At 41.7% G+C, this 19,982-nt stretch overlaps 1 protein-coding gene across 3 annotated transcripts in view; it reads left to right on the plus strand.

Annotated features, from left to right (window-relative positions):
- SLC22A4 (solute carrier family 22 member 4) overlaps positions 1-19,982 on the plus strand; it is a 50,662-nt gene that overhangs the window by 28,992 nt on the left and 1,688 nt on the right. The window contains exons 4-9 of one of the 3 annotated variants that reach the window (XM_002804508.4): positions 229-400; positions 5,349-5,475; positions 9,606-9,700; positions 12,606-12,820; positions 13,700-13,882; positions 17,688-17,823. In XM_002804508.4, the coding sequence (XP_002804554.2) occupies positions 229-400; positions 5,349-5,475; positions 9,606-9,700; positions 12,606-12,820; positions 13,700-13,882; positions 17,688-17,823 (928 nt within the window). The remainder of the gene's footprint in view (positions 1-228; positions 401-5,348; positions 5,476-9,605; positions 9,701-12,605; positions 12,821-13,699; positions 13,883-17,687; positions 17,824-19,982) is intronic. The other 2 variants (XM_015140728.3, XM_078005157.1) reach the window with 2 other exon arrangements.

Here is a 19,982-nt window from a genome sequence, read left to right on the forward strand (position 1 = left end):
CTATGGCTCCGTTAAAATCTCATGGAAATTCAGCCTTCTATAAGTTGCCAAGTCTTGGATCACTTCCCACCTTCCTCTACCCTGACCATGCCTGCTCTGGGCAACGAGGCAAATACCTTTCCCCTTTTCTAATTGGTGATAGTTTGAATTCTAACTGCCACATAATGATATAAAAAGCAAATATTAAAGTGAGATAATATGCTAATACTCCTCCCTTGTTTTGAACAGGAACAGAAATTCTTGGCAAGTCAGTTCGTATTATATTCTCTACATTAGGAGTGTGCACATTTTTTGCAGTTGGCTATATGCTGCTGCCACTGTTTGCTTACTTCATCAGAGACTGGCGGATGCTGCTGCTGGCGCTGACGGTGCCGGGAGTGCTGTGCGTCCCGCTGTGGTGGTGAGTGTGACTCGTCCCCAGACAGGCCCTCTGCTGCAGGTCAGTACACCTGGAACACACCTGGAGCCTGGTGCTGACCTAGCTTGGGCTTGTATGACCTCCACGGAACTCGCAGAGGCCAGTTTCCAAGCTGGGAGTTTTTGCCTCATTGTGGGTGGGCCTGTGTGCTGGAGTTTGAGTCTCCATTGTCCTAAAAAGCACATTCTCAGGATTCCAATCTCTTCCTTGACACCAGCCACTCTTGTCTGTTGCTACTTATTTGTGGCGCTGGTGGTGTTGGATTTTGTTGTTTTTAACTCTGCCCCCTGCTCTTTCATCACTTTTCTCTCTCTAGAAAAATCTCATCCTACTAATGTAATTCTTCAAGCTTCCCTACCATATAATGATTAGCATCTATGAAAGGGAAGCCTATTTATTAGCACTTATGGTAGTGTGCCTATTTATCTGCTATGTCTTGAAGAGTGAGAAAATTACTTTTTATTTAATAAATTGTTAGAGAAATGTTCTCTTCTCCCCTCCCACAACCTCCCAACTCAATTTCAACTCAGTATAACACAACAGTTACAGGAATAACAAAGTTTGAAGATTCTGGCCGCAGTCTTACCCAGTATGACTATCTGGCAGATTTTAGGTGAAAGAATAAATTAAAAATCATGGAATAAGGTGTCAGACATACCCTCTCTTTGGGGATTTCCTGTTTCCTTGCTTTTTCATATTTAAGCAAGAGGAAAGGGATTCCTTCCATTGGTGGGTCTGGTTCTGTCTCTCTCTCATTCTCTTTCTCTCTCATTAATTCTTCTTGGTTTGATTTCATTACATCAAAGTCAAATCCTCCAGCACTGACTAGTTTCACTGAACTGCATAACTTCTACCTGCTTACACATAACACCAGCTTCTTTGATCATTTTTCAGAACTCACAATTTAGACTAGACCTCATGGTTGCCCTGTCCTTTGGACACCTCCTGACTGGGAAGCTGTCTAGGCCTTTATCTTACTGCATCTGTTAGGCAGTCATAGAGGTTGACAGGCAGGCCACCTGTCTGACTAGACAGCGCAGTTCAGGTAGGCTCACTCTAAGCCCCTGTATTCTCACGATCTGTAAGAGTGCTGTGATTTATCAGTGTAAATTCTTGGCATGAAGTGTGCAGGTGCAGTTGATAGTTTGTTAAAGGTTAGGAATTATTCTGATTTGCAACACTCCTCTGGAACCCTGTCTGAGGACCAGGAAACCCGGCCTGAGGAGCAGTGAATAAGGGCTGGCCATTATCTACATAGCTGTGCCTCCAAGGAAAGCATCCCAGATTTACAAGAGCAGAGCAATTTTCGGAATGAGAGTAATTATCATCATCATCATCATCTGTCCCTCTCTCCACAACTCCCTTGCTAACTGAATTTATTGGAAAAGATGTTAGTGACTAGAGGTTCTCTCAAGACACAAGACAAGATTATTCAAAGGTTTTTTTCTGCCTCTTCAGCTGAATGATTTTAATAAACTATGTGCTCTGGCTCTAGTTGTCATTTTGACCTAAGGGACCAGTACTTTCAAAGTGTTATAATTAGCCAGGTATGGTGGTTCACACCTGTAATCCCAGCACTTTGGGAGGCCAAGTTGGGAGGATCACTTTAGCCCAGCAGTTCAAAACCAGCCCGGGCAACATGTCAAAACCCTGTCTGTACTAAAAATAAAAAATTAGCTGGGTGCAGTGGTGAGTGCCTGTAGTCCCAGCTACTTAGGAGGTGGAGGTGGGAGGGTCCCTTGAGCCTGGGAGTTCAAGATTACAGTGAGCTCTATGATCATGCCACTGCACTCCAGCCTGGATAGAATGAGATGCTGTCTCAAAAAAAGTTATAATCAATCTTATTAATGTATGATTCTATCAGAGAGAAAGAGAGACAGAGAGAGAAAGAGAGAGAGAATAACAATGTAAGGGCCCTGATTGGCTGTACAGAGATTAGTAGGGATGGGATTTGCCTCAGGACCATATGTCACAGCGAGGAATGAACAGCTCTGATCCATTAGCCCTCCAGAGTTAGCCTCCAGAGTTTCCAGCGAGGAGGTCCATCCCACAGGGAGCCTGCTCACTCTGCCTTAAGGAGAGCTCTTTCTTCTGTTTCCCAGGGGCCAGTCCATGAGTGCTCCTGGCTGTGGGCATACTGTACCAGGGACAGGACTTGACCCAGATAGAGGCCAGCCCGGGACCAGCACTGAAAAGCTGAATGCTCCCCCTGAACGTTTATCAGTGGTCTTATCATTTTCCTGTAAAAGAAAATAGCTTTCTTCTGAACATCCCATCCTTGCAGGTGGGGCTTCCCAAAGGGATGCTCATCAGTCTAGTGGTTGGGATATGGGGGGATGCTTAGAGCTGACGTGGACCCTGCCACCTGCTCAGTATGAGACAAGCTCTCCAGCAACACCTCACTCCTGTTTAGTCTGAATTAAATCTACAGAGAGATTATAGTGTGCAACCTCATTTGGCACTCCACTGACTCTTGAAATCATCAGCTAGATTTGAGATTATGTGCACACACACAAAAATATCAAAGCAATTCAAAACTAGAGATACCAGTGGCCCTGAGTACAGTGGGCTAGAAATGGGAGATAAACTTACATAGAGGCATTGCTGGTGGTTTGGGGAACTTTTTATGTCCCAAGTTTCCTTTAAAAGGCTTGGCAGTAAGTGGCCACAGGTGTGAATGGAGTATATGTATAGGGGGTGGGGATGGGGTAGGGAAGCAGGCCATAGATGAAACATGAGGAAAGCTATGCAATTTCTAGCTGATTAAACATTAAGAATCTGAGGCCAGTGATCTGTAGAAAAAAGGTAGAATATTTCTAAGCATAATCTGGTTGGAGAAAGATACTGGCCCAAAGTAGAAGCATCTATCCATGAGGTATATCGTGGCTGTGTAGTAAGATCTCCAATTCTGCACTAATATAGTAGCCACCAGTCACATGCAGCTATTTAAATTAAAATTAATTAAAAGTAAATAAAATTAGATTTTCGTTTCTTCAATCACACTAGCTCAATAGCTACATGTGGTTAGTGGGTGCTGTCTTAGCACAGATACAGAACATTTCAGAAGTTTCTATTGGACAACACAGTTCTAATTACTGGAAGTCGGTGACCTAATATTATTGTAGTTCCTATAGGGACCAACTAAAGGCATATTCTGAAAAATGCAAACTGAGCTCATTTTTCAACTCATGTGCTAGTAAGCTGGAGAGGGAACCTGCTAGTTCGTCATTTGTTTTGCTCTGAGCTTATTCCTAGTGTGGATTTGGGCCAATTAATTATAGAGGACTCTGTGTCTGCTACTTATAATTTGTTTTCTAGGCTAAGTAAGTACAGATGCTCTTCGACTTATAATGGGGTTACATCCCAATAAGCTGATTGTAAATTGAGAATATCCTAGGTCAATACATCTAACCTACTGAGGTAGGAAGCCAGACATGACTCCAGAGCCAGGGCTTGGACACCGGACCAAACTGAGGACCAGCTAAAACAGAGCCAGGGCAGAAGATGCTTTCCATAAGACACGCCCACCAGTGTGCCATGTCAGTTTACTGTTGCCATGACAACACTCAGGCTTTATTGCCCCTTTCCATGGCAATGACCCAATGACCTAAAAATTACTACCCTTTCCCTAGAAATTTCTGCATAAACTGCCCTTTCATCTACATGTAATTAAAAGTAGTTATAAATATGAGTGCAAAACTGTCCTGAGCTGCTACTCTGCCTGTGGGGCAGCCCTGCTCTGCAGGAGCAGTCACTGAGCTGTAACATTGTCTCTTCAATAAACCTGTTTTCTTCCACCTCCAGTTTGCCCTTGAATTATTTCCTGGGCAAAGCCAAGAACCCTCATGGGCCAAACCCCACTCTGGGGCTTGCCTGCCCTGCATCCCTACCAAATATCATAGCTCAGCCCGACCTACCTTAAACATGCTCAGAACACTAACATTAGCCTACAGTTGGGCAACATTTTCTAACACAAAACCTATTTTATGATTAAGTGTTGAATATTTCATGTAATTTATTAAATACTGTACTGGAAGTGAACAACAGAATGGCTGTATGTATGAGTACTCAAAGTAAGGTTTCTACTCAATGCATATCACTTTTCTCCTATAGTAGAAAAATCGTAAGTTGAACCATCATAAGTTAGGGACCATCTGTACTAACAATAGGTAAGGAAAATGAGAGCTGACAGGAGAATGGCTAAAAGATTTTGAGAAATAAAAATTTAGAAAGAATAGAAGTCCTATTATTTGCAACTGTGTTTGAGCATCAGCTATAAATGGGAATAGACTATGTAATTTAAAACAATAAGCTTTTAGATGTTAACAAAAAGACAACATTGGGGCTCATCTCGCAAAAACTGGTTTGGGCACTCGCTGATCTGGGAATCTGTTGAAAGCCATGGGGACCCCACACAGGCAGGTGTCAGTGGCCTCACCTTCTCTTTTGACTAAAGGAAAAGATCAAGAACACAGATGCCCTGACCATCCTTTTGCCAATAAATTGTGAATGTCACCAGCTGGGACACCAGCAATTCTCCTTAGGATGGACCCACTGCAAAGACAGTCTCTTCTCTAGGGGAACTTACAGTCTAGTAGCTACATTTATTTTATGAGCCACAATGCCTATAAGTTTTGGATGAACTTCTCCAGATGTCCTGGCTCAAACATGCCCATAGTTAATGTCACCCCTTATCGTCTGGTCCTGGTCTCAAGCACAACTGATGATCAGTCTTATAATTTGATCAGAAGTTTGAAACTTGAAGGTGCTTTTATTTATTCCTATGCTCCAATAGAAATCTTATGTGGACTCCCTTTAAAAAGACAAACTAGAATTCTACAAAATTACAACTATCTGGGGAAAACTGAGATTTAATAGTATCCAACCCTGCTGTTGTGAAAAATTATTAAATATTACAAATAAATTATAGGTTCATTCCTGAATCTCCCCGATGGCTGATATCCCAGAGAAGATTTAGAGAGGCTGAAGATATCATCCAAAAAGCTGCAAAAATGAACAACATAGCTGTACCAGCAGTGATATTTGATTCTGTGGAGGTAAGCATTTGCAGATGTTTCCTCTTGAGATCAGCTATGCATTCTTGATTTTATGGAATTTAACTTAATTCAATATTTGTTAAGTGCCCACTATGTACCAGGCATTGCACTATGCCTTAGGAACACAATCATGATTAAATTCTAAGATAAAATCCACCTTAAAGGGCTGTTTATAAGAATTAAATGCAATAATATATGTAAACTGCTTAGCAAATAGCAAGTGTTCATTAAATACTAGTTCCCTTTATTTTGCAAGTTTATCATCAACTTTCTATTGGCATTGCTCCAAACCACTGACACAGCTATGTACTGATGATTTTTAAATGTCCAGATTAAGTGGAAAAAATATGTTTCAGGGTTAGTCCACTCTGGGTTCTCCACTGTACCCTGAATCTTACCACAGACTGCTGAGGAAGCTATGCATGTCTTTAGTCTTGCTCTGTGTCATGTCTAGAACCTTAAGGCCTGAAAGCACACACTTGAAAGGTGGTGACCACAAGGAAAAGCTGATATCCTGTAGAAGCAGCCACATCTCCTGACAGTTCGTGAGGATATGCAGTGTGCCATGCCCTGTGCTGGCTCCTAGAGGAAATAAGAAAAATAAGACACAGCCCCAATTCTAAAGGAACATAGAATGTAACTAAGATGGGCAAGAGGATTAGATAAAAAGATAAAGAATGGCATAAGGGAAGAAAGGGTAAGTATCTAAGAAGAGACACTGTGTGCTAGCAATACAGAGAAAGAGAGCAGGGTGGCCCATGGCTGGAGGCAGGTCCAAGCCAGGGAGGACAGCAGGACTCATTTAAATGAGTGGAGAGGATGGGGCAGGGCATTCCTGGCTAGGAGATAGGTAACAGTCTGCTCAGGACACCTAAAGAAGACTATGATGGCTTCAGTAGCATTATGCATGCCCTGCACCAAAGCATGTAGTGTGGAAAGCAGAACTCTGTAGAGGACGGTGGGCATGCCACTGCTCACCCTGAGGGCTTCCCCGATCCCTGGCCTTCAGGACCTTTTCCAGAAGCAGATACTCTAGCTATGGCTAGAGGCTTAGAGTGGCCATGAACTCAAGCTTTCAGAAGGCTGCCAGGACAAAACATCCCTTAATCCTTTGCCCTTCAAGTCAAGAAGTCCATTTCAAATGTCAGTCAATTTAAATGGATAAAACAACAACAACAACAACAACAACAACATTGAGAATGTCTAACACTTCTGCCCTTCGGGACTGTGCTGGGTGTTTATTGGTATTTATCAGCTAGGTGGCCTGATTCCTATCTGTGAAACTTACATTCTAGTTATAGGGATTTACCTACATGGATGAAAGCAATCATAAAATAGATATGAGATACATAGTTATGGACAAATAAGAATATAGTTCAGTGTTAAAACATATGGTTCTGGTAGTGCCTTTATATATATATAGATACACATACACACATACACATATATAAATATGTACATATGTGTGTGTATGTGTATCTATATACATATATATATACACTTTAAAAATTTTTTGAGTCTCACTGTGTTGCCCAGGCTGGAGTGCAGTAGTGCAATTACAGCTCACTGTAGCCTCAACCTTCTGGGATCAAGCAATCCTCCCACCTCAACCTCCCAAGCTGGGACTATAGGCAATTGCCACCAAACCCAGCTAACTTTTTGTATTTTTTTTGTAGAGACAGGGTTTCACTATGTTGCCCAGGCTGGTCTCAAACTCCTGGGCTCAAGCAATCCTCCTGCCTCTGCCTCCCAAAGTGCTAGGATTACAGATGTGAGCCACCATCCTCAGCCTGACAGTGCCTTCTTTCTTCCTGCCATGATGCACATCTAGCCTGAACTGGACAAACCCATTAAGGGAAAGGGGGCTTGCGCTTTCCTGAGGCCTGGTCATCTCCCCTGGTCACCTCCTGTAGGATCCTCTTTAGGAGGATCTGCAGAGCCCTGTGCCAGCAATTGCACCCTATTTAGAATGATATTGAAGAGCCTACCAAATGCCAGGCACTGTGTTCTGCTCATTTAATGCCCATGCTTTTTTTTTTTTTCCCCAAAAAAAGAAACTAAGGCACAGTGAAGTTAAGGAACTTGCCCAGGATCACACAGACGTTAAACTGGGATTTGTGACCTAGTTCTCCCAAGCACCAAAGCACATGCTCTTAACAACTGTGATTTTTCACTTCATGTTAGAGGCAGTAGCATTAACTTCGACAGGAAAAGATATAGAGTAGAGCATTGTCTTAGAAAGCAGTCTCAAGCATCCTTGGCTTCAGAAGAAGCACCTTCAACCTGCTCCTGGTACCTGATCCAAAGACATTTTGGTGGCTCCACCCCGGCCAGGGACAACCACTGGATATAAGGATATTCTCATTCTGAGGTTTCCAATCCTGGCTGCTCATCACAATCACCCAAGTGCTTTAAGAATACAGATTCTCAGGCCTCTGTTTAAAAGAGTCGAAGTAGGCAAGCCCAGGGAGGAACCTGGCAACCTGCATTTGAGAAGGGCCCCGTGGAACCACCAAGTGTTAGCACAGGCCTGGTCCACAGGTCCTGTCTGTGTGCACCACCCCAGAACCCTCCAAGAGGATATCTAGTTCCCACTAGTTTATGCAGGGGCTTTGCTTTGTTGTAGTACCAGGGTTATTCTGCTGGGGCCCATGTTCTGGGGCTCTACAATCCAAATAGTGCAGTAGAGAAAAGGCAATGTGGCTGTGAGCTGTGTAAGTGTCTGCTCATTACTAGAAAGAAGGACACTCACATTTGGAGAGCACCTGCTGTGAAGGCAGGCCTGGCACTCTCACTTCTTCATAATAGAAATTCCTCCCTCAGTCTCTTACTGCACATGCACTGTAGGGCCACAAAGTCACAAAGTCCTGGTACTTCATCCTTAAGAGATTTCCCCACCTCAGAGCCTAATAATTTTTATGTTAGTTTCAATTCTAATCAGCTTGGTTACCTTGATTCATAACTCATGGCAAGTTAATATCAGCAAATTAAAAGCAAAAGAATAGGCCGGGCGCAGTTGCTCACACCTGTAATCCCAGCACTTTGGGAAGCTGAGGTAGATGGATCACCTAAAGTCAGGAGTTTGAGACCAGCCTGGCCAATATGGCGAAACCTCATCTCTACTAAAAATACAAAAATTAGTCGGGTGTGGTGGTGGGTGCCTGTAATCTCAGCTACTCAGGAGGCTAAGGCAGGAGAATTGCTTGAACCTGGGAGGCGGAGGTTGCAGTGAGCTGAGATCGCGCCACTGCACTCCAACCTGGGCGACAAGAGTGAAACTCCCTCTCAAAAAACAAACAAGTAAGTAAATAAATAAATATAAATAAAAGTAAAAGAGTATAAGCTCATCAATAGCAGTAAGGATTTGTCACTGACCACTGATGGCTAGCCTCTTTTCCTCAATGATACAGTAATAATAATAATAATAATAGTTTAAATTTATTGGACATTTACCATGGTTCAAGCACTGTGCTAAGCCATATATATATATGGCTCATATATATATATATATGGATCATATATTACATATATATATGTATGATCTCATTTAGTCTCTCAACTCCCAATTAATATACCCATTTTATAGAGCAGTAAGCTAAAGACTGAGAGGCAGGAGAATCACTTGAACCTGGGAGGTGGAGGTTGCAGTGAGCTGAGATCACGCCACTGCACTCCAGCCTGGGCCACAGGGCAAGACTCCATCTAAAAAAAACAAATAAGCAAATAAACAGAGATGTGTAAAAAGCAGACATGGCCTCAACGAAGGGACTACATGGCCCTACCCTTCAATAGGCAGTCCTGAGGATCACAGATCAGTGTGGTAAAGGACATCCATTCTCTGACTGTCAGTCAGAGAAAGGCTATATTAGACAACAGGCTTTGTATAACAAGACAGGGAAGTGGGTGTTATATATTTAAAAGGCTTCTGTGTAAAATGGTCTGCAAACATTTTAAAGTGTCAGAATAAGCATCATATATGTAGATGCCCTATTGCCTCCAATTCCCAGACTTCTAAGCATAGTCAAGGTGAAGTGAGAGTTGCATGCATAAGTTTTCCCCATGCATCATAGCCAAAGATACTTCCTTACTACCTCTTAATCTTATGGTTATTTGCATTATTTTGCTTACAGGAGCTAAATCCCCTGAAGCAGCAGAAAGCTTTCATTCTGGACCTATTCAGAACTTGGAATATTGCCATAATGACCATTATGTCTTTGCTGCTATGGTAAGTAATAAGTGACCTGGAAATGCAGACATCCGGCACATAAGTATGCAACTGATTTTCTTTAACTCAGAGGAACATTATGGCAACGCCTGGGTTTTCCTGGGAAAAATTAAGAATATAAAGTTCTAAATTATTTTGAAATGCCTCGATTCAGTTCACGGGACTAGATACTGAAAAAATGTCACTGGGTGCAGTGGCTCACGCCTGTAATCCCAGCACTTTGGGAGGCCAAGGTGGGCAGATCACCTGAGGTCAGGAGTTCAAGACCAATCTGGCCAACATGGTGAAACTCTGTCTCTACTAAAAATACAAAAATTAGCTGGGCATGGTGGCGCATACCTGTAATCTCAGCTACTCGGGAGGCTGAGGCAGGAGAATCCCTTGAACCCAGGAGGTGGAGGTTCCAGTGAGCCTAGATCACACTACTGCACTCTAGCCTAGGCAACAGAGCAAGACTCCATCTTAAAAAAAAAAAAAAAAAGGCACAGGGTACAGTATTTAAGTCTGCAGTACTGGGGCCCAAAGGGAAAGCATTCCCTTTCCCCCTCCTAAAGTTATGGGATTGAGATCATTGATGTCCCTGGGTAAGGGTTCCCTCCCCACCAAAAATTATGAGATTAAGACTAATGATGTCCCTGGTGCCTGAGGCAGAGATGCTAATTTAGCTCCTGCTTCCTGAAGCTGACCTGGCAATTGAACAGTGAGGCTAGAATAACCTAGATCCCCATTGCCTGGATTGGAGCCTTGATAAGCTTCTTATACGTGCCAATAGCAAACTAACAAGTGGCTTTCAGGCACAGAAATAGTGAATTGGCTTTATAGATTAGATTTAATAATTTATCTGCCAAGAAAAAAAAGAGAAAGAAAAAAGAAAATTCCTACCCTATGATGGCAGCACACACGCACACACACACACACACACACACACACACACACACAGACACGCACACACGATGATCGTCAGAACTGGCAGATTTAGGCTGCAGCTAATCTAAGTTTATTTTTAAGGGCCATCTTACTTGGCAATTAGAAGAGATCAATGACAGAGCTTCTGCCTCTGAATTAAGCAAGTCTGTCCTAGGTACACGGCCTTCTTAGTTCTGACATTTCCGCATATATATATCCCTGATGCAAATGCTCTTGGGCAGTGATGCTACTAAGCTAATAAAAAATTAGTCACTAGTTCTATCTAAGCTGCTCCTATTACTAAATGGGAAAATCACTAAAATCCCTTGAGCAGTAAAGTTTAATTATTTGTTTTGTTTATGAATTAGTCCTTGCATTATCTAATTTGGGTCTAGTATGTGTAAAAAGATCCACCAGTGTTCCTGAAATCATTTTTCAGATATCCTCTGCTTCTCAGTCATGTTAATAATAAACAAATTTCTACACAGGGGCGTCTGCATAGTGCAGTTGTAACAGAAACTCAGGTTCAGTCACTCATAGCTTGCGGCGTCCAATTAACAAGAGCAAGGTCTGATGTAACGAAAGTGACTTTTTATTCCAAATCTAGCTTAGGGAGAAGGGTATTGGCTTCCTGCCTAAAGGGTACCGCTTCTCTTTTTGAAGTGGAAAGCAGGCACTTCTAAAAGGCAGGGGAGGATGCAAGCAGGTGAGGGCTCAGAGGGCTAGCTTGCTGCCTTATCTACTGGGCAGCTGAGCTGGCGCCTTCATGGGCAGAAACAGGTTGTATAGGTGGCCAAAAACTCTAGCAGGCATACTTTAGGTTGGAAATTGACTGATATCGCTTGAGGAAATCTGGGGGGTGAGAGTTCCACTCTGGATCTTCTAAGCACATAGTTAGATGAACTTGCCCTGCAGGGAGTGTCTAGTGAAGAGGAGGTTAAAAGGCTATAATTGCACTTCTAAAGAGGTAAGTAGAAAGTGGGGAAAAGGAGGAAAGAGAAAAGAAGAGAGAGAGAAAATAAACTATCCCTTAGAAAAATGGGGGTACTCAGTTACATAGTTATTTTTTCCACAGAGAAGCTTCTTTTATTAATTGTTATTATTATTATTATTATTATTTTGAGATGGAGTTTAGCTCTGTTGCCCAGGCTGGAGTGCAATGGCGTGATCTCAGCTCACTGCAACCTTCGCCTCCCAAGTTCAAGTTATTCTCCTGTCTCAGCCTCCCAAGTAGCTCGGATTATAGGCACATGCCACCACCACGCCTGGCTAATTTTTGTCTTTTAAGTAGGGACGAAGTTTCACCATGTTGGCCAGGCTGGTCTCAAACTTCTGACCTCAGGTGATTTGCCTGCCTCGGTCTCCCAAAGTGCTGGGATTTCAGGCATGAGCCACCACACACGGCCCACAGAGAAGCTTCTACATGAAAGTTAACTATAATGACAGAATATACAGGCTGCACTCTGTGATAATTTGAAGCCTTAGGGGACATTCACTCTTTTCCCTAAAGAGAATTGGAATTTATTCTAAGTGAATCCCACAGTATGACCCTTGTATCTCTTTTTTGTTAAAGAATGAAATCTGGATTTTATGTTCACTGATGTGACTAATATTTTTTCTTCAAATAATAGCTCTAAGAGACTGAGGAGGTACAAACTATTCAGGAAATAGGAAAACTTGAAATCAACTACCTGAGAAAAGTTATTGTTGAATATTGGTATATATAGACTAGCACTATCCAATAGAACCTTCTGCAGTGACGGAAATGTTTCATATCTGTGTTGTTCAATATAGTAGCCACTAGTTACACGTGGCTATTGAGCACTTGAAGTGTGGCTAGCATAACTAAGGAACTGAATTTGTGGTTTTATTTAATTTTAATTTATTTAAATTTAAGTAGCCAACAAGGTTGTGGCTACTTATAGGACAGCAAGATATAGAGAATTTCTTGACCATCATAAAATTTTAGAGCAATTCACAACATCCCTTTTTCTTTCAGGATGCTGACCTCAGTGGGTTACTTTGCTCTGTCTCTGGATACTCCTAATTTACATGGAGATGCCTACCTGAACTGTTTCCTCTCTGCTTTGATTGAAATTCCAGCTTACATTACAGCCTGGCTGCTATTGCGAACCCTGCCCAGGCGTTATATCATAGCTGCAGTACTGTTCTGGGGAGGAGGTGTGCTTCTCTTCATTCAACTGGTACCTGTGGGTAAGAAGTTAACCAAGATGAACAGCTTACCAGAAAAGACCCACATATTGACTAGGCTGATTCTGAGTCACTGCTCCATGTTTATTCAGCCTTTACATCATAAGCCATTCATAAGTCAATTAGACAGCTGATTGCTCACTACGTATGTTGTTTCCTGTGTTCAAAACAACTACCCCAAACAAAAGAGACAGCCTCAGAGAAGCAGAAAGCACCAAAGAGGAAAAGTAACTCTTCCAGTTATCCCCTTCACAGAAAGACTCACCTAAAATCTCCCTTTAACTCATAGTCATGATTCCTAATTTCTGGCTACTCTCAAACCTTTTCCCTGTGTATATTCAAGTATTACAGTGAGAAGGACATGTCGGTTCCAGGATACATTCAGTGGTTTTCTGGTCTGAATATTTAAGTAGTTAAATAGCGCACAAAAGGATATATGCTTCCCTTTTCCCCTTGTTTCTGATGTTCTCATAATATTAAAATGTCAATAAATTATTGATAGTAATAGAAATACACATTTCTTAGTAATAAGAAACAGGATAGAAAGGATTGGTCCTCCTCTTTGAAGATAAAACTTAACTATATTAACATGCTAATAGCTTACCCATGAAACTGTTGTAACAAACAAAAGACAAGTCAACAAAGGTCACTGAATGCATTAATGACCTAGAATAACAGTAGAACAAAGTACAAAGCCACCCCTCATGCTCCATCTTTGTCCATGCCCAAATACTAGGACACTGGAAGAGAACATGCTATTTTTGGAATATATTTATGTTAATAAAAATACTCCCACTGAAGCAAAAAAGACAATAAAAACAACTGATACAAGAAAGTATCACTTCTAAAAGCACCCTTGCTTATACTGGGTCTCTTTTCCAGATTATTACTTCTTATCCATTGGTCTGGTCATGCTGGGAAAATTTGGAATCACCTCTGCTTTCTCCATGCTGTATGTCTTCACTGCTGAGCTCTACCCAACCCTGGTCAGGAACATGGCAGTGGGGGTCACATCCATGGCCTCCAGAGTGGGCAGCATCATTGCCCCCTACTTTGTTTACCTCGGTGAGCTGCATCTTGTGCATTTGTTCTTCCTTTAAATTAGTTTTCAATATAAAAGTAAGATTTTCATTGTGAAAATGTCAAATAGCATAGAATGTACTGGAAAAAACGTACAAGTTCACCTCTTCTTTCCCAGGAGGAGCTCTAGAAAGCCAACCACAAACTGTTTGGTGAATAGCGCTACAGACATTTTGTTTTGCACAACACCATGTACGCATGTATGTATATACTCTTTTAAACACACAAGCAGGCCGGGCGTGGTGGCTGATGCATGTAATCCCAGCACTTTGGGAGGCCAAGGTGGGTGGATCACCTGAGGCCAGGAGTTCGAGACCAGTCTGGCCAACATGGTGAAACCCTGTCTCTACTAAAAATACAAAAATTGGTGTGATGGCAGGTGCCTGTAATACCAGCTACTCTGGAGGCTGAGGCAGGAGAATTGCTTGAACCCGGGAGGCAGAAGCTGCAGTGAGCCAAGATTGCACCATTGCACTCCAACCTGGGCAACAAGAGTGAAACTCTGTCTCAAAATAATAATAATAATAATAAATAAAAACAATAAACACATAAATAACATTATATATGTTGAAACTTTTTAAACTTAACATTGTATCAGAATATCCTTCCAAATGGTTATATATTGCTCCTTTACCTTCTTTTTAAATAGGCACCTCCTTTTAAAAATGTGTATAAGTACATTTTAAAATAAGTATACCTAAGTATAATCTACAGATAGATTCATACAAGTAAAACTCCTGGAGCAAAGAGTGCCATTAAAAAATTATATATATATATATATATACACACACACACACACACACACGTGTGTACATGATGTGCAAAACAAAATGTCTGTAGAACAACTCACCAAACAGTTCATGTTGGTTTTCTAGGGCTCCTCCTGGGAGAGGAGAGGTGAATTTGTACTTTTTTCCAGTACATTCTATGCTATTTGACGTTTTCACAATGAAAATCTTACTTTTATACTGAAACACATAATTTATTTAACTAGGCTCCAATGAATGACATGTAGGTCATTTCCAGGTTTTTGCTATTACAAATAACATTACAACGAACATTCTCCTATGCTCCTACACCCTTTGTGAATTTACTTACATATATTTGGATTTACAGATAGATTCATAGAAGTAAAATTCCTGCAGCAAAGAGTGCAGTTAAAAATTTCATAGAGCCGGGCGCGGTGGCTCAAGCCTGTAATCCCAGCACTTTGGGAGGCCGAGACGGGCGGATCACGAGGTCAGGAGATCGAGACCATCCTGGCTAAAACGGTGAAACCCCGTCTCTACTAAAAAAATATAAAAATCTAGCCGGGCGAGGTGGCGGGCGCCTGTAGTCCCAGCTACTCGGGAGGCTGAGGCAGGAGAATGGCGTGAACCCGGGAGGCGGAGCTTGCAGTGAGCTGAGATCCGGCCACTGCACTCCAGCCTGGGCGACAGAGCGAGACTCTGTCTCAAAAAAAAAAAATTTCATAGATATTCCCAAATTGAACTCTACATATTGTACCAAACTATAATTTAATTATTAATAGGTAAGAGTGGTTGTTTTCAATAATCTCACCAACAATAAAGATTACCTAATTCTTTTTTTTTTTTTTTTTTTGAGACAGGGTCTCACTCTGAAGTGTAGTGGTGCCATCCTAGATTCCCAGCTCACTGCAGCCTCAATCTCCCAGGCTCAAGAGATCCTCCCACCTCAGCCTCCCAACTAGCTGGGACTATAGGCATGCACACCATCAAGCCCAGCTAATTTTTTTTTTTTTTTTTTCTGGTAGAGACGGGATTTTGCCAGGTTGCTCAGGCTGGTTTTGAACTCCTGGGCTCAAGTGATCCACCCGCCTCAACCTCCCAAAGCGCTGGGATTACAGGCTTGAGCCACAGCACCTGGCCTACCGAATTTTTTAATCATTGGTTATCTGTTATGTGAAAAATGGATATCATTGTTACTTTCATTCCTATTTATTAATTATGAATGAGGTTGAGCATGTTTTTGTGTATTTTTTGGCCATTCTATTTATTTTTCAGTGAACTGACTGCTCATGTTCTTTGCCCTTTTTTTTTTTTTTTTTTTTTTTTTTGAGACAGAGTCTCACTCTGTCACCCAGGCTGGAATGCAGTGGCACAATCTCGGCTCACTGCAACCTCCGCTGCCCGGGTTCAAGCAATTCTCTTGTCTCAACCTCCTGAATAGCTGGGACTACAGGTGCATGCACTATGCCTGGCTAATTTTTTTTTTTTTTTTTTTTTTGTATTTTTATTAGAGACGGGGTTTCACCATATTGGTCAGGCTGGTCTCGAACCCCTGACCTCAGGAGATCCACCCACCTTGGCCTCCCAAAGTGCTGGGATTACAGACACGAACCACTGTGCCCAGCCTTCTTTGCCCATTCTTTAATGGTGTATTCATCTTTTTCTCTTTGCAATGGAAGAAATTAGCCCTTTGTATATATGTTGTAAATATTTTTTCTAGTTTACCATTTGTATTTTGACTTTATGATATCTTTGTAATGAAGACAATTTTAGTTTTTATATACTCAAAGGTGTCAATCTGAAATAACACTACACAGGTGTTTCAGTAGCATGTTCAATCTGATGTAGGATCTGACACCCCATGCCTGCTCCTCATTAAGGACTCTACTGGTGAGAAATGCAGACACACCTCATGAATTGGGCAGTTGGTTAACTACTGGTACACATGCACACACACACACACACACCTGAGAACATATATGAATTCTCAGGAAAGGTATAATCCAAATCCTTATAGAGAAAGAGAAACATTTTCCTAACTTAAACATATTCTGCACTGTTGCCCTGTGCCACACCTGAGATAGCAGATTATACAGAGTGCTGTTATTTTTCCCTTTGTCCTTCCCTGTACTTTCATACTATGCTCAGACGGTCCAGTGGCCAGACACTGGTACATAAGATAGAGTCCAAGAGCATTTTACTCCACATAGCTACTCCTGTTAGTGACACAGAGGCCTCAGAGAAGCTGCAATAACAATATTTTCCTTATGTTTTGGGTCAAATGAAATCCATGGGTGTGCTGTTCCTCTGTAAGCTCTGTACGTATACACAGGCAAAGCAAGATGAGAATCTGTTGTTCTCCTGTGTGAGTAAAGCTTCATAAAGAAGAGATTACATATTAACCCAAGACATGTAAGTGCTGCAAAAAGAAGCCAAATCCAGGCACACAGTGCCTTTACAGAATGTGCCTGATACTTATTGTTTACTGATTTAATCTGGCATGAAAATAATACTTAGTTGTTGTTTTTTTGTTTGTTTTGTTTTGTTTTGTTTTGTTTTGTTTTTTGAGTCTCATAGCTCTGTGGACCTAACTTTCCACTGCAGCCTACTAGTTTGGGCAAAAGCAGAGGTCACACCAGACTTATCATGGCCAAAACCCATCCCTGAAACATCCTGGTTAACCTCCTTCTCCTTGATGTCCTCCTATCCCCCATTTCCAATTACCTCTACCTTAAGAAGATAACTCTGGTAGGCAAAGAACTCTACCAAAGGAACATCTGTCACATATGACTGAGTAGTAGCTTAGAGGATACCAGTTGACAGGAGAGAATGAAAAGCCTTATGATAATGCAAAAGGATTACAGAAATGCATATTGTCATCTGCCAAAAAGAAACTGATATTTTGCTTACTTTTTTTATCTGAAAATATTCAGATTTAAATCCATTCTCTTATACTGTTCACCACCTTCACAAAATGATGCTCAAGAGTGCCCAGAGAGTCCTTGTTTCTGACTGATGTTCTTATGTCCTGTGCTTTATAGGTGCTTACAACAGAATGCTGCCCTACATCGTCATGGGTAGTCTGACTGTCCTGATTGGAATTCTCACCCTTTTTTTCCCTGAAAGTTTAGGAATGACTCTTCCCGAAACCTTAGAGCAGATGCAGAAAGTGAAATGGTAAGTAGAACTTTTAACAAAATGATACCGAAATGCCTTAGGGAGAATATGCATGGAAGAATAGCTAGGAAGGTTCTAAAAGAGAAGAGTAATAAGCAGAGACTAGCTCTATTAGATAATAAAGCATATTGCTGACTGGGCACAGTGGCTCACACCTGTAATCCCAGCACTTTGGGAGGCAGAGGCAGGTGGATCACCTGAGGTCAGGAGTTTGAGACCAGCCTGGCCAACATAGTGCAACCTCGTCTCTAATAAAAATACAAAAAATTAGCCGGGTGCGGTGGCAGTCACATGTAATCCCAGCTACTCAGGACGCTGAGGCAGGAGAACTGCTTGAACCCAGGAGGCAGAGGTTGCAGTGAGCTGAGATCACACCACTGCACTCCAGCCTGGGTAACAAGAGCGAAACTCCATCTCAAATAATAATAATAATAATAATAATAATAATAGGCCGGGCACGGTGGCACATGCCTGTAATCCCAGCACTTTGGGAGGCCGAGGTGGGCTGGTCATGAGGTCAAGAGATCGAGACCATCCTGGCCAACACGGTGAAACCCTGTCTCTGAAATACAAAAATTAGCTGGGCGTGGTGGTGCATGCCTGTAGTCCCAGCTACTCATGAGGCTGAGGCAGGAGAATTGCTTGAACCCAGGAGGTGGAGGTTGCAGTGAGCCAAGATCGTGCCACTGCACACCAGACTGGGCAACAGAGCGAGACTCTGTCTCAAAAATAATAATAATGATAAAGCATATTGTTGAGCAATAGTAACTAAAACAGTGTGATAATGGTATAGGACTAGAAACCAGTGGAATGGGACAGAGTTCAGGATAAAACCTAAGAAAATAAAAAATTCACTATGTAATAAAAAGTAGCAAAGTCAAGGGGGAATAATTATTCAGTAAGAGGTATTAGAACATTCAGCTAGACATTCTGAATAAATTAAAAAGTTGGATCTTAAAAAAATGCATTGGCTGGGCACAGTGGCTCATACCTGTAATCCCAGCACTTAGGGAGATTGAGGCAGGCAGATTGCTTGAGGTCAGGAGTTCAAGACCAGCCTGGCCAACATGATGAAACCCCATCTCTACCAAAAATACAAAAATTAGCCAGGCGTGGTGGTGCACCCCTGTAATCCCAGCTACTTGGGAGACTGAGGCAGGAGAATCGCTTGAACCAGGGTGACAGAGGTTGCAGTGAGCCAAGATCGTGCCACTGCATTCCAGTCTGGGTGACAGAGCAAGACTCTGTCTCCAAAAAAAAAAAAAAGCATCAAGATAAAATCCAGACAGTTAAAAAATTTAGGCCTAAAAATGTAAAATCATAAATGTACCAGGAGGAAACTAACATTTTTATAACCTTAGAGAAGATCTTACCGAGCATAACATAAAATCAAAGAACCATAAAGGAACAGATTGATATATCTGATTGTACATTTTTAAAATTATTGGCAAGGCAAAAGGAAACCACCCACAAAGGCAAAAGTCAATAAGCCAGGAGAAAATATTTGCTACACAAAATCTAGATGTAAGGCTAATATACCTAATATCCAAAAAGCTCATAGCAATCAGTGAGAAAAAGACAAACAGTTCAGTAGGAAAACCAGCAAAGGATAAGAACAGATAGTTTAGAGAAGAAGTCACTTCAGGGTCCAATATACACATGAAAAAAGTTATTTGTCCACATTAATAAGGAAATGCAAAAATAAAACAATTCAACCTCATTTTTTTGGCTTATGAGATTGTGCAAGGGTTTTTCTTCTTGACGCGAACCAATTCTGACACCTATTGAGTGTCCTATAATTCAGTTCAATTTTGACAATACCTGAAGTTAGCATCAGACTCCATAGGTGTAAAGACTCAGTCCCACAATACTGCCTCGCTTCACTCGCCACTCGCAAGTGTCAGATCCCCAGGTTACCCACATTTCTCTCTGACTTTCCTACCAAATCTGGGGTTCCAAACAAATCCCCTCCTCGGGTTTGATTATTTGCTAGAATGACTCACAGCACTCAGAACACTGACCACTTTATAAGAAACACTGGTTTCTTTATTTTTATTTTTATTTTTTTTTATTTTATTTATTTTTTTTTTTTTTTTGAGACGGAGTCTCGCTCTCTCTCCCAGGCTGGAGTGCAGTGGCCGGATCTCAGCTCACTGCAA

Source organism: Macaca mulatta, chromosome 6, assembly GCF_049350105.2.
Source record: "Macaca mulatta isolate MMU2019108-1 chromosome 6, T2T-MMU8v2.0, whole genome shotgun sequence".
NCBI classification, from domain to species: domain Eukaryota; kingdom Metazoa; phylum Chordata; class Mammalia; order Primates; family Cercopithecidae; genus Macaca; species Macaca mulatta.